General features: G+C 41.3%; 1 protein-coding gene across 1 annotated transcript in view; it reads left to right on the forward strand.

Moving 5' to 3' along the window:
* The window catches only part of POGLUT1 (protein O-glucosyltransferase 1), a 22,199-nt gene extending 10,404 nt beyond the window's left edge, over window positions 1-11,795 (forward strand). The window contains exons 6-11 of the mRNA XM_014546945.1: window positions 2,879-2,938; window positions 5,315-5,414; window positions 6,971-7,029; window positions 8,291-8,458; window positions 9,154-9,210; window positions 9,646-11,795. Coding sequence (XP_014402431.1) covers window positions 2,879-2,938; window positions 5,315-5,414; window positions 6,971-7,029; window positions 8,291-8,458; window positions 9,154-9,210; window positions 9,646-9,802 — 601 coding nt within the window. The 3' untranslated portion in view covers window positions 9,803-11,795. The remainder of the gene's footprint in view (window positions 1-2,878; window positions 2,939-5,314; window positions 5,415-6,970; window positions 7,030-8,290; window positions 8,459-9,153; window positions 9,211-9,645) is intronic.
* The last annotated feature ends 3,367 nt before the right edge of the window (window positions 11,796-15,162 follow it).

Raw genomic sequence — 15,162 nt, forward strand, 5'->3', positions numbered from 1 at the left:
TCCCGCTGGGGGGTGGGGCTGGCCGGGGCGAGGGGCTGCAGTCGTTCTGGTCTCTGGTCATTCTGGTCGTTCCGCCATTTGGGTCGCTGGGCTTTTTTTTTTTTTTTTTAAATATATTTTATTGACTTTTTATAGAGAGAAAGGGAGAGGGATAGAGAGTTAGAAACATCGATGAGAGAGAAACATCAATCAGTTGCCTCTTACACACTCCCTACCGGGTATGTGCCCACAACCAAGGTACATGCCCTTGGCCAGAATTGAACCTGGGACCCTTGAGTCTGCAGGCCGACGCTCTATCCACTGAGCCAAACCAGTTAGGGCTGGGCTTTTATTATATAGGATTATAGAATTGCCATTTTATTTCTTAGATCCTTCCATTTAGAATCTCTAGCTATGTGATTTTATTTTTTACCTTGAAATTTAAATAGTCGGCTTGTTTATCCAACTGCATTGGCCTGCCATTTTTCTATTTTTATAATTTTGGGGGAGTTTGTCCCTATTGATTTATTTTTCATTCTGTAGGAGAATTCATTGTCCCTGTAGATTTAAAGATTTCACGCTCTACTCTCAGAGGTGGGGGGAGAGGGTAATCAAAGAGGGCTGGGACACCCCAGACTGTGGTGGCCACTGTTAGCACTTGCCCGGAAAAGAAGTTCTAAGATAGGTCTTTTGAGAAGTAGGTAGGTGGGTAGGAAGAATGAGGGGGAGGGGAAATAGAGATGATGCATCGTTCAAGTCTGTGTATATTAAACACAGATTTCCCAGGCACCAAGGAAATGTATACTACAAAATTTGAGTATAAATTAATACAGTTTTTTGTTGGATAGTTTGGCAAAATATATCAAAATTTAAAGTGTATATCCTTTGACCCTGCCATTTCACTTCTAGAATTTATCCTGATGGGTTCATTTGACAAGTGTGCAAAGATGTATGTATGAGGATACTCACTACAGTGTTGTTTCTTAAAGCAAAAAGTTGGAAACTACCTAAAAGTCCACCCATAAGAAACAAATGATGACATACTGTGCGTGAGTGAAAATAAAATTAGTATAGGGCTTAAGGACAAGGACTCTGGGTTCAACTCCTGGCTCTTCTTAGCTTATGGGACTTGTGGGCAAATTACTTAACCTCGTAAGAGCCTCAACTGTAAAGTAAGAAAAATGAAACCCACCTCATAAGGTTGTGAGGATAAGTTAATAAAGGTATAAATCACTTAGAACAGTGTCCAGAACATAGTAAGTGCTATATAGGTGTTGGCTGTTATTATCTATAATATATGTCCTTATAAGAATGTTACCCGACATCATGTATGGTATGATCTGTTATATAGAACAAGGTTTCTCAATCTTGGGACTATTGACATTTTGGGCCAGATCATTCTTTGTTGTAGAGTGCTGTCCTGTGCAATATAGGATGTTTAGCAACATCCTTTGGCTTTTACCCACTAGTGGCTAGTAGCAATCCCCCAGTAGTGACAATCAAAAATGCCTATAGATATGGCCAAATGTCCCCTGAGGGAGAGGGTCAAAGTGCCCTCTAGTTAGATCCCTGATAGGAGAGATGATTGGAAGGAAATTTTTCATTGAAACATTAAATTGTTAAAAGTGTTTATCTGTGAGTAGGGGAATTTGACGATGTTTTCTCTGCTTTTATTTGATGATTTTCCATTAAAATTTTATATAATGAGCACATATCATTTTTCCGCTGAAAAATCCACAAAACAAAAAACCAAGTGCTATAGTGTTTGTATTTTGGTGGAATGGAATATGGGGCAGAGAATGAGAAAGTGCTGGTTTTGGGCTGGAGAACTGGGAAAAGGTGAACCAGCAGGAAAGGGCTGACGATATGCCAGGAAACATGGAGCGGTGCTCTCAGCAGAGAGAAATGAGTAATGTAACACTATATGTCTGAAAAGTATCTCTACCTAAAAAGTTTGTAAGCTAAGTCTCATTTCACCAATATAGACCAGCAAGCCCTCTTTAATTCCAGTTGAGCCCTCTCCTCCATTTTCAGAGGAAGACATTGAAAAACTTCTGTGCAGGGTTCCTACGAAGAAAGTTAAGAATGCTATGTCTGTGAGCTAGTAGGTTCAGCAAGGAGAGCTGGTCGGGGTAATGTGTGTTCTGAGAACTGAGTTTCAGGGACTTCGTGTTTGTGGAGCACTTAGTACAGTTTCGAGAATGCCAGGGTGCTTTGCAAAATCAGACGAAATCTAACGACATCTCCTATCTCTCCAAAACATGATTTGTTTTCTTGCCCTTAATTCAATTTCTGATATTTTCTGTAGTCCTATCTGTATGTTAATTTATCGACAGCACTCTACTTAAAGTAGGGAAGAAATCCTCTGAATTAAATAGCCCTAAACATGTCAATCAGTATTTGGGAACTTTTCTTTCAACGTTGTCAACTTAGTAATGGAGCAGTAGATTTGTAGATATTACGAGCTAACACCTCCAGAGGAATGAATTAATACCAAAAAGGAACAGCATGCCATTTAGAGATTTTTCTTTTTCTTCTTCTTTTTTTAAATATATTTCTTTATTGATTTCAGAGAGGAAGGAAGAGGGAGAGAGAGATAGAAACATCAACGATGAGAGAGAACCATCGATTGGCTGCCTCCCGCACGCCCCCCACTGGAGACCGAGCCCGAAACCCAGGCATGTGCCCTTGGCCAGAATCGAACCCGGGACCCTTCAGTCCGCAGGCCGACGCTCTATCCACTGAGCCAAACTGGCCAGGGCGAGACTTTTCTTTTGAATAGCCTGGCTCAGACTTAATTTAAAAATGTAAAGCTCTGAACTTATCCTCAGAAATGGTTAGAACACATCCATATAAAGTTAAGAAGAAAACACAGAAACTAATCAAAATCTATTTTCAGGTCAGCAGCACAGTGGCCATGGAAAAAGAAAAACTCCACAGCATATTTCCGAGGATCGAGGTGATTATATTTTTGGACATTTTACAAAGATATTCTTACAGTTAGTGTGTAAAATGTAAGTAATTTTGAGGATGTAGCAAACTCTATCTCACAAAGAAGACTAAGACATAAACATAGAATCACAGAATTTTAGACTAGATAAGAACTCAAATTATTTGCCCAAAGCACTCTTAATTGAACTGAAATTTGAAGTTCACCCAGTAATTCAACAGATATTTGCAGAGTGCCACGGGTGATGGGCATTGAGTATATAACGGCATTGAGTATATAACGTTGAACAGAAAGATGAGCTGTCTTCTTGCCTGAGCGATGACAGTTTCCTAGGAGTCGCTATGATCTTGCCCAGTCACTCTGCTGGTTAATACCGTCAGTGGACCTCCTGACTGCTTTTTTCATCAGACCACGTGGCTGCCACATAGTGGTTGAGAGCACAGACCAAAACTATAAAAACGGAGAGGAAGAGGGAAAGGGAAATGTCGAGTAACACTCCCTCCACGTTTTGCGTGGAGTAGGGTTCGGTACCTGAAAGAGGAGCCGCACAGCAAATGAGAGAAAAAGACACGAGATAATTTTGCAATATTGGGGGACCAGGCGGGCAAGTCCCTCTTTATTGATTTCAGAGAGGAAGGAAGAGGGAGAGAGAGATAGAAACATCAACGATGAGAGAGAACCATCGATTGGCTGCCTCCCGCACGCCCCCCACTGGAGACCGAGCCCGAAACCCAGGCATGTGCCCTTGGCCAGAATCGAACCCGGGACCCTTCAGTCCGCAGGCCGACGCTCTATCCACTGAGCCAAACTGGCCAGGGCGAGACTTTTCTTTTGAATAGCCTGGCTCAGACTTAATTTAAAAATGTAAAGCTCTGAACTTATCCTCAGAAATGGTTAGAACACATCCATATAAAGTTAAGAAGAAAACACAGAAACTAATCAAAATCTATTTTCAGGTCAGCAGCACAGTGGCCATGGAAAAAGAAAAACTCCACAGCATATTTCCGAGGATCGAGGTGATTATATTTTTGGACATTTTACAAAGATATTCTTACAGTTAGTGTGTAAAATGTAAGTAATTTTGAGGATGTAGCAAACTCTATCTCACAAAGAAGACTAAGACATAAACATAGAATCACAGAATTTTAGACTAGATAAGAACTCAAATTATTTGCCCAAAGCACTCTTAATTGAACTGAAATTTGAAGTTCACCCAGTAATTCAACAGATATTTGCAGAGTGCCACGGGTGATGGGCATTGAGTATATAACGGCATTGAGTATATAACGTTGAACAGAAAGATGAGCTGTCTTCTTGCCTGAGCGATGACAGTTTCCTAGGAGTCGCTATGATCTTGCCCAGTCACTCTGCTGGTTAATACCGTCAGTGGACCTCCTGACTGCTTTTTTCATCAGACCACGTGGCTGCCACATAGTGGTTGAGAGCACAGACCAAAACTATAAAAACGGAGAGGAAGAGGGAAAGGGAAAGGTTGGGGAAGGACCCCTTCCGTGTCCAGCTCCATATCCCCAGTGTCAAGGCCAGCATCTGCCACGTAGACACATAATGAATGTGTGTTGAACAGATGAATACAGAAGAGACTGTGAAGAGAGGGTTTTGTCATTTTCTCAGTGAGTCCTCATCAGAGATCCCACCCTCTATTTACTGTGAGCAGTGGACTTCAAGTGCAGATGAGCTTCAGCCACTACTTACTGTTCCTTATCAACTTCTCTGATGCTCAAGTCTTGAGATCACAGATTCTTAACATGGGATCCATGTGTGGACTTCAAAGGTTTTAGGACTTTCTTGAAATTACAGGGGGATATGTGCATTTTTTCTAGAGAGGGGAGTCCATAGTTCTTATCACATTCTCAGGGGGTCCATGACACCCCCCAATGTCAAGACCACTTAACAAGGACTTTTTCTCCATATAATCTTAGGGTTTTAAGCCTTTTTGTTTTCTTTTTCATTTAAATACTATATAGACTTTACAGAGCACACACAACGAAGGTCATGCAGCTATTTTGGTGAGTGGTGATTACATAGTCACACAGCTATGGGTAGTATTGATTATAGAGGCTACATGAACCCTCCTAAAAGGGAAATCATTCCCTGGGATATGGCTGTAGTGACCAGAACATCATAATCTTAAAAACTAGGTGCAAGCAAAGAAGGACCAAATTCTCATCCCTGAAGGGTAAAGTGGGGACAGCCCAGGACCACCTAGAGGCTGCAGTATCCAATATCCCCCTCCTCTGCTACTAAAGTGACCAGTGAGTTGTCCACCTGAGTTGCATTGGGTCCAATGACTGCTTACCTTCCAGAGATTGGGAACAGTATTATGGTGTAGAACACATAGTTTTATGTCATGTGTTTCTTTTATAGGACAAGTCCAGAACGAGATCCTCTCATTCTTCTATCTCGGAAAAATCCAAAACTTGTTGATGCAGAGTACACCAAAAACCAGGCCTGGAAGTCTATGAAAGTAATCACCAATCATCTGAATAGAAACTAAAGCAGCGAACATTCTCACTCAAAGAACATTGCCACCTGGGTAGAATTTCAGATTAGGTTTCCTGTCCGTTATGGGAAGAATGTAGAGGAAGTTCCATGAACTAGTATTAGCACACATGTAAATTATTCTTTTTCAAACTCACATTGCTTTCCTGGCCCATGTTCTGAGTAGTATTTTATGCTATTTTGCAGGTTTAAACCAGAGGTCACAAACTTTTTATGTAAAGGGCCAGATGGTAAATTTTTTAGGCTTTGTGGATCGTGAGCACGAGAGCAGCCATAAACAACGTGTAAATGTATGAGCGTGGCTGTGTGCTGATAAAGCTTTATGGCACTGCATTTGAATTTTATGTAATTTTCATGTGTCAAAATATTCTTTGGATTTTTTGCAACCATTTGAAAGGTAAAAATATTCTTAGTTTATGGGTTGTATACAAAAAACAAATAATAAACTGGATTTGGCTTATGGACTGTAGTCTGCCAACCCCTGTTTTAAAGCAGTGGTTTTTAACCCTGACTATAGAGTCCAGCCAGAGAGCTTAAAAATGATTCAAATAAATGAGAATCTCATCTTGATTTGTTTAAAACTCTCCAACTATTCTAAGGTGAAGCCAGCAATGATTGGCTTTGGTTTGGAGCCCATCTCTGTCCTATTAACTATGACTTCTTGCCTTATTCAAAGGACTTTAAGCCTGAAATGAACTCATCTGAAACTTCCACATGATATGAGAAGAAATTTTAAACTTCTTGTGTGAAAAACGAAGTATATCTTTAAGATGGGTATATTTATTATAGGATAGTTTTAATCAAATGGGTGCAAATGAAGTTTAAGAAGCTTTGTGTAAAAATAAAAATTACGAAAAAAATGTATCCATTCAGCAGAGCAGCTACTGTAGGAGGCTGCAGAAGCAAACAGGCCTTGTTCCCCTCATCAACTAGTTTGCCATCTGCTCAGGTGGCTGGAGCATGCGTAGATGGTGGTGGTGGGGGGGGGGGGGGGGGGGGGTGTCTCAGCTGCAGAGGCCCCAGGGGCCACAGGAGTGAGCGCTAAAGGTCCAGTCATTGTTCTCGAGGGGGATAGGTGCCCAGTTTATCACATCTTCTTTCTCTTTACAAGAAAAGCCGAAAATCTGGATATTTGTAAAGACTATCCTACTACCTATAAGTGTTAGCAGTGGTTTGAATATTTACTTGAAAACTTTGCATGGCCAACAAAATTTGTGGGTGGTTTACACCTCTAAGCCCAAGAACTACCACTTGTGACCTCCTGCGTGTCGAGATTACATAGAGTGAAATATTGCTGTAGGTCATGACCTCTACAATTTAGGACATGTGACCCTGAGCAAATCTAGCTTCTTAAAGCTTCGGCTTCTTCATCTAGCAAATGGGGTAATAATGCTTCCAGAGTATGTTTATTATGAGACTGAAATGAGATCATGTTCTTAAAATGTTTACCTTGCTGGCTGCACAGTGGTTTTCAATAAATGCTACCATTACTAATATTAGTGACTTCCTTTTCACTTAAAGGATACCTTGGGAAAGCCAGCTGCTAAGGATGTCCATCTTGTGGATCACTGCAAATACAAGTAAGACTTCCCAAACTCCTGACTCTCGGTTTCCCTTTTGCTTTTGGAAGAGCTGCACTTTGGGTGAGAATTTCAATGCCAGGGCCCAGCTGGGATTTATGAAAGTTGCAGTAATTCATTTAACTCTTATTTACTGAGAACATGCTGTGCACAAGGCTCTGGCCTAAGTTCTGTGGGAAACCGTGTAGATAATGAAATATGGTCCCTGCTTCCATAGAGCCTGTGTGCTAATCAGGGTGATGGGGTTCTCTCTCTCTCCACACCCCACCCAGTCAACAGCTGAAGTTAGATGACGTATTTATCAGGTTAATAACACAGTTTAAGGGTCAACATGAATAAAGCATATATAACTAAAATTTTTAAATGCCAGGACTAGGAATTAGAAGAACAAGTAAAACCAGATCAGGAACGGGGTGCTGGGGGGATTCAGAGAGATGAATGCTGATTACAACGCACAGTGGGAACTATAGGGAGAAGCAACGCTGGTTGGAGACAGGGGTGCATGCATGAGACATGTTGAAAAGAAAATGTTTTTTCTAAGATAATTTTTTTTAAAAAAATACATTTTTATTAATTTCAGAGAGGAAGGAAGACGGGGAGAGGGATAGAAACATCCATGATGAGAGAGAATCATGGATCGGCTGCCTCCTGCAAGTCCCCCACTGGGGATCGTGCCCACAACCTGGGCATGTGCCCTTGACCGGAATTGAACCTGGGACCTTTCAGTTAGCAGGCCGACGCTCTATCCACTGAGCCAAACCGGCTAGGGCTAAGATAGATTTTTTTACAGGAGGTATTTCTTTGAAGGTTGATTAGGCATACCTGGTTGTCCTCTCCAGACTTCAGAAGAAGAGGGAACTGGGGATGCTTTTGACCAGATGGGGGAAACAAGGCTAGGGGTGGGCATGATGAGTTAGAGATATGAGGCCTAGCTAGCTTATAGGAAAGTATGAGGTATCATTTCCATCTGAGCTTTTGTATCCTTTCTACTCAGCACCCAGCTCCTGGCCCTATCTAGCTTTGCCCGGAGAAGGTATCCCCCTTCCCTCTCATCCTGACATTTATTAGAACAACCTGTAGCCCCTGGAAAAGCAAGGAGTTTATGGAAACTCCATAGGGACATCTGATGTGTCCTTGAAAATTCAAAATGGAAGGAGAAGGAAGAGGGGTCATAGAAGGAGAGAAGGGATTAAGAAAATAAAAAGGTCCTTTGTGGCAGCAAGTATGTAGTACCAAGTGTATTCTGCTCTTTCTTTCTCAGGTATCTGTTTAATTTTCGAGGTGTAGCTGCAAGTTTCCGGTTCAAGCACCTCTTCCTGTGTGGTTCACTGGTTTTCCACGTTGGTGATGAGTGGCTGGAATTCTTCTATCCACAGCTGAAGCCGTGGGTTCACTATATCCCAGTCAAAACAGATCTCTCCAATGTCCAGTAAGCTATTCTCTCCCAAGCAGAGATTCCAGTCCCTCCCGTAATCTGCCTCTAAGTCCCCAGCCACTTAAGGCATTTACTCCTGATGACTTTTTCCATTAAGAGCTTTTTCTTTCTTATTCGGTTCACATAGATATTATTGAACTTTTATCCAACTAGGCTATCAGTGGGATTTCATTTGAAAAAGTGCTCTAGTGCTGGTTCAAAATGTAACATTCAGACAGTACGCAGTGAAAAAACTCTAATCTCTCAAAGACTGGAGATAGGGATGTTGGATATGATTATATTGTCTAAGAAACTTTCTGATACAGCATGAGAATTGCCCCCAGTGAAGCTGAGAAAAATTTCCTCTCATGATGGGAGGAGCTAGAAAGAGGGAAGGAGAGGGGCCCAAAACATAAGGGGCCAGAGCAGGAGACAGGAGGGAAGTGTCTTCTTCACTATGGATTTTTGATGTGTGTTATTGAACGTTTCTCTATTTTCTCAAATATGACCCAAAACTAGAACACATTGCCTTTAGCGTGTGGGGGGACTTTTGTTGTTATTTTGTTCCTGTGGGGACCCTGATATCTTCCCTTTAAAAAAAAAATCTACCATCCACATACCTAGAGATTAACTGTAATCTATGGTATTTCTGATTTAGTGCTAATAATCTTGTTCTATATTTCAGAGTCTAATAATCCTTTCCATTTTAGGGAACTGTTGCATTTTGTAAAAGCAAATGATGACATAGCTCAAGAAATCGCTGAAAGGTAAGTTCTGTTCATTTTTCCTTTTCCACTTTATCATCCCTATTTTGCCCTAGCAAAGTTATATTAATAGTGTTACCATGGTGATAACAGGATTGGATCTTTATTATACAGAGATAATCCAAATTAAAGCAGCTCTGGGGAGAAAAGCACACATTCACAAATGTCCCAAGCCCATATTTTATAGAAGTAGACTGAAATTATTGAGATAACTGAGTACTCAATGTTTATATGTTTGTTTTTAAGAAAAAAATTTAAGTTCTATTGCTAAGTGCACATGTGTGGATATGATGGCTAGAGGGTTGGTTCTGAGGATCAAAAGAGTTAAATCATATAAAGTACTCTGAACAGTGCTTGGCACAAGGTAAGCACTCAATTATAAGCTATTAGAACTATTAAATGCTGTGCTTTAAAAGTTCTTGTTAATTTTGTCTCTAGAGGAAGCCATTTTATTATGAACCACTTGAGGATGGATGACATCACCTGTTACTGGGAGAACCTGTTGACTGAATACTCTAAATTCCTGTCCTATAATGTAACAAGAAGAAAAGGCTATGATCAGATTATTCCCAAAATTTTGAAAACTGAACTTTAATAGCCATCATCGGATCAAGAACTCTCTAGGGCAGCAGATCTGAGATATCCTGTGGTGGGAAGCTTACCATGAATGTAGCACCTATACCTTGAATACTGTTACCAAGACAAATATCTTGTTTTCCTTGTCATGCTGCACCCAGAGCAAGTCTCGAGAAAGATCCAAAATGTGTATAACACAGATATGAAGCAGCTCAACGCTTTGGCTGAACAAGGACCAGAAATCATGATACGTGGGTTTTGTACCCGATTCTACCTTTCATTTTCTTAGGACCAATCACAGCTTGTGCCTCAGGTCATCCACATCTATATGTACATCACTGTGAACCTGACTGTGTCCATGGGATGATGTTCTTTGTGCCACAGTTTGGAGCAGAAACTCAATCATTTGGAACTAGTACAATTCATCGCCGCAATTCTGCAGTTATTCTAGGCTTGAACTTTGATGCTATATTTTAATGTAGGAAGCTCAGTCTATAGTGTTTGTGAAAAGCACTTGGGGATTATTTTTTGAAAGGTCTAAGGAAGCAGTAGTTGTGCCATGCACTGACACAGGAGTCCCCTTCTGTAAAAGCATTAACTCTTTGGTACTCAGGAGGTTTCTATAATGCCATATAGAAAGGGACCAGTTGCATGAGTAATTGCAATTGGATCTCAAGTTCCTATTGTGCCTTCATACCCTTCTTTTTATGGTCTCTAAAAAAAATACATAAACCTCTTAATCAAGTTAGGAAGGAGTCCTCACTCTTTGAAGGAACTGTGCATAGGACAGCAACTCTTCACTCTTTGCCCATCCCTAATATTTTTCCTCCTTCAATTGGCAGCAGTCCACACTCTCACTGTCTTGCAGGATCTACTTTTCCCCTTTTTTACTATTAAATACTAGTTTAATCTCTCAGGATGTTCTTGCTAACAGTCAAAAATGAAGAAAAATTGTTAGATTGAAACTCATATAGTCTGATGACTTAGAACCATCCTTGTCCCTTAAGCCTAACCTTTCTATAGAGAAATCAGTTCTTTCCCTCTGACTCCTAAGAACAGATTGGTATAAATTGGTTTCAAAATTAGTAAATGTGAGATTCAGTCATATAAAATCAGGACTTTATTCTCTTTGTGAGAAATGGCCTTTAAAACTTCCTTCCACAAAAATTTAAGCATAAAGACCTTCTTAGAGGAGTTAAATATCACTGGTAAGACAATTGCGTGGAATAAGCCAGACATTTAAAGTTGAACTTTTTTAGCATGAAAAATTAATGGGGATTGTGTCCTTAGGTGCTATAAGTGTAGTGATAAGAGCTCCAGATTTATGAGTTATATGTATTATGGTTTTGCCTTGTCCGTATGAGGTCCTAATAGATGTCATTATTTCGTATTTTACTTTTTCTCTCACTAAACTAGGAACAAAATTTTCTGTCCTTTGGATTAGGAGCTGAAAGTACATTTTTCTGGGAGTGTTTCCCTTTTGCTTCAAGTTCTAGCTCAAGCATCACCTTTTCTCTGAAGCCTTTCTTTCATTCCTCTAGGCAGTTGGAGGCAATATTTTGCTCATGCCTGTATTATATGACATCACATTGTACTGTAGTTATTTGACTGCTGTTCTGCGAGCTTCCTGATGGGTGGGAATCATGTTTTACTCATCTTGATGTCTCCATTATCCAGTACAGTGAGTGCCTCACACAGAGTAGACCCTGAAGTATTTTTGGAACGGTGACTCAGTGAATGGGTGTATGGATGGAGACAGTTGGCTTAACTAGATCCTATTTACAGATTGCCTGGCCATTGGCTCCAAAGGGGGACTGTGTGAGACTAACAGTTGGAACAATGCAAATTGCCATCTGCCCTTTGCAAAGTCAATCAGGGCATCTTTGTATTTAAATACAGCAAATGTTACTCGGTTTTTATACTTACCTGTTTACCTCAGTGTAGATGGTATGAGGATGGTGTGTAACAATATGTAAAATGTATGTTTTTGAAAATAATTTTTATCCCTATAACTTCTGATGGTTGTTTGTTATTGTTAATACTAGCTGGGTCCTAAACTTACCCCTTCCTCCTCAGTGAGCTAAAGGCCACTCCTTTTTTTTTTTCCCAAGGAAAAAGTATACTTTATTTGAATGAAGTGGGATACTTAGATAAGACAGGTAATGCTTTTCCTTTCTTTATTTGGCAAGTATGATTTGTGTGATGTTGTCAGTGGCCCACCTATTCCACTGTTAGGTCAAGCTCTCCTAGTTGCTGAGAACAGAAACAGCCCCCAGCTAGATTAAGCAAAAAAAAAAAAAAAAAAACGTATTAAAAGGATATGAAGACATCTTAAAGAATCTTAACAAGGTCCATAGTAGTTGGAAGGGTAGAGAGCAAGGCAACACCAGGAATCTCAGCAAGAGTTCTGGACTATCTCTAGAGTGCTACTGTGTATAGTTCCAGAATCTGCCAGGCTCTCTCTCAGCCTAATATTCCCAAGAGAAAAAAACAATGGGCTCCTTTTGGGTCAGCTCCAAAGAGGATATCCCTGTCCTTCACCCTTACACTGATAATGAATAAGAACACATATACATACAAACCCATCTTCCCATGCATCTAAAGATGCCTTCACTTTAGATAAGTCTATTGCATCCAGAGATAAAGTGTGAGTGAGACAGAGGGGTACAATTATAATTACTCATGTAATATTTATCAAATACTTTTTGAGCATCTACTGTGCATTAATAGTGGGAGATAAGCAAATGTTTACAATAGGCTCCCTATCACGAAGGAGCTCTGTCGTTGAGATAACAATACTAGAGGCACCCTAAAGAAAGTGATTAAAATGACATGAGGTCAATTGTTTATAAGGCCAATTATTCATAAAGACAATGGATTTGGAGTTTAGAGGAAGAAGGAATCTTCGTCTGGTGCAGAAGGGAAATTTCATGGAGGTAAAAATTGAGTTATGCTCTGAGGGATGAGTAAATGAAGTGGTTCTTGGGAGTTCTTAAAATTCATTCTACCTATGGAAACAGTTTATGTCACATGTAATACAACAGACTAATGTCACACGGGCAGTACCTAGTGAACCTGGCAGGGAACAGAAACCTTTTGACCCCTGGGAGAAAGTTCATGATGGGGGAAGATGCTATTGAGTTCTATGAGCAGAACTCAGCAATGAGGACTGAGGGGAGGAGAATGGTGGTTCCAGGCGCAATGTGACTGTACTGAAATCCTTCCTGGATTCCTTTAATCTGGTGGCAAATGCACATCCTGGGGAGAGAGCTGTGTGTTAAACAGAGTGGCCCACCTACACCTCATAACACTTTTTGGTTTATCATTGCTCTGAGACCCTTCAAAAAGCAGACCACAGAGTAAGGAGAGTATTTCCCTGGTGGTAAAAGAGAGTAAAACCCAGGGGCTTGGAGAAACAGGAGTGTGGAGGCGTGACAGATACTTAGGAGCTGAGATGAAATAACTAAGGAGTGGCCAAGGTTCTAGGAACTTCTTGAGGTACTGGCTGGCAAAGGGAACCTTACAAATGAAACTCCAGTTACCTAAAGGAAAAGGCAGCTATGGAGTTAGTGAAATTTGCTGGTTAATATGACTTCCTTTGTACCTACAAGGTAGGGAGTCCTGGGAACATGTGAGTTGTGTATAAATTCACTAGTATCTGCCCAAAAACTCCAAGTCCTCCCTCATCTCAGAATGATTCTGGGATCGAGCATCTTAAGCATTTAGCTTTTTCTACATGTAGACTATAAAGAGTGCACATCCATTTTCTTGGGCTTTCAGGCCTTAGGACTTTATATTGATGCCCACCTGAGCCTATATGCGATAATCAGCAACCTAGAGCCAGAGCCAGGAGTCAGGGGATCTGAATTCTTGGTTCAACACCTTGTCTGTCAGACACTGTGCTAGGTCCTGCACATAGAAATGAATATATATATATATAGTCTCTGACCTCAAAGCTAGTCTACCAAGACAGCGAATAGGAAGTTGTGATGCAATGTAGTAAGTGTTATGATGGGAGCTGAATCTAATCCTGTCTCCCAGACACCAAAGAAATCTTTCTGGCATTGTCACTAATTCAGCTAGTCTAGTCTGTCATTTCTCTGGACTTACCTATGAAATTCCAGCTGTAGTGAGCAAGGGAGCATCCCCAAAACGGGTCACACATGCTTGGGTCTTTCCACAACGCCAGCTTTATTAGAGGAGACCTCCCCAAGGAGCCAAGAGGGTTACACAGAGGTTACACGCAGGAAAGGGGAGCTTATACGATAGAGCAAGCATAGCAAGGGGCATAGTAAACACCCCGTGCTAAGTCCTGATCACTGGTGGGGGCTGTGGATGGAGAGGCAGGCATAGGGCTCAAGCCAGGCAGCTACAGGGGCGACATGGTCTGGTGGAGCAGAAGTCCTTTCGGGCTCCAAGTGCGACTCCTGGTACAGCCAAGCTTGAGCGTCAGATGGTGGAAGCTCTGAGTTCTTAGAGCCCACAGCGGGTGGTGGTCCCCTCATATCAGTGTCCAGATGAAGTCCTTATCTGAGGCTTCAGCCTTTGTGTTTTGGGACGTTCCAGGACCACTCTAAGGGCATTCTTGTTTCACCCCATTACCTCAGTTCTGGGCATCATGATGCCTGACATAATAGCCTTGGCTGACAATGACTCCACACTGGATTCTTGAAAAGTGTCCAAAAAGTCTGCTCTGCTCTTGCTCTATACACCAGCTATTAAATTCCAGAATTCTATTTAATAAGGGGTGTAGAAGCGCTGAATTGCATCTAGAAAGGAATAAAGGAAGGGTAGGGATTGGCAAATATAAGAGGCTATATTGGGTTGCTAGCAGAGATTAAATGGAAGCACACACACCAGATGAGACTATTTTTAAGACGTGCATTTTAATAAAAACTTTACTTCGAAGCATATGTTAGCAGAGGGGCTGCACTGATGGAAAATTATTGCTGCACTATCAAACGCACACCTGCTGGAAATTCCAGAAACTGTCCTGTCTTGTGAGAAGCAGTAGGTATAGGAACTAATGGGGGGGAAATGCATCATCTTGTGAGGAACTGCCCAAAGCTGACTATTCAAACAGTGTTCTGCAATCTCGGCGTACCTGACTTCTCTTCCATGCCTCCGTTCCTTCTGGAAACCAGAACTTGCAGGAGTGTGTGTGGACCTAGCCCAGGAGGCTCCTCCTGCCTGGATAGGGTGGGTTGGGCTTGTATTTGCACAAAATTCCTCTCTCTCCGTGCTTCACTTGTATTGACTATTGCACTTTCCTATTCATCTCTGTGGGTTTTCTGGTGTTTAAATACGTTAAATTATGCCAATCTGCGACATCTGCCGCCTGGAACCAGCCGGAGACCCGAAGACGCGTGGCCCTTGTAG

This window comes from Myotis brandtii, unplaced genomic scaffold (genome assembly GCF_000412655.1).
Source record: "Myotis brandtii unplaced genomic scaffold, ASM41265v1 scaffold46, whole genome shotgun sequence".
Taxonomy (NCBI): domain Eukaryota; kingdom Metazoa; phylum Chordata; class Mammalia; order Chiroptera; family Vespertilionidae; genus Myotis; species Myotis brandtii.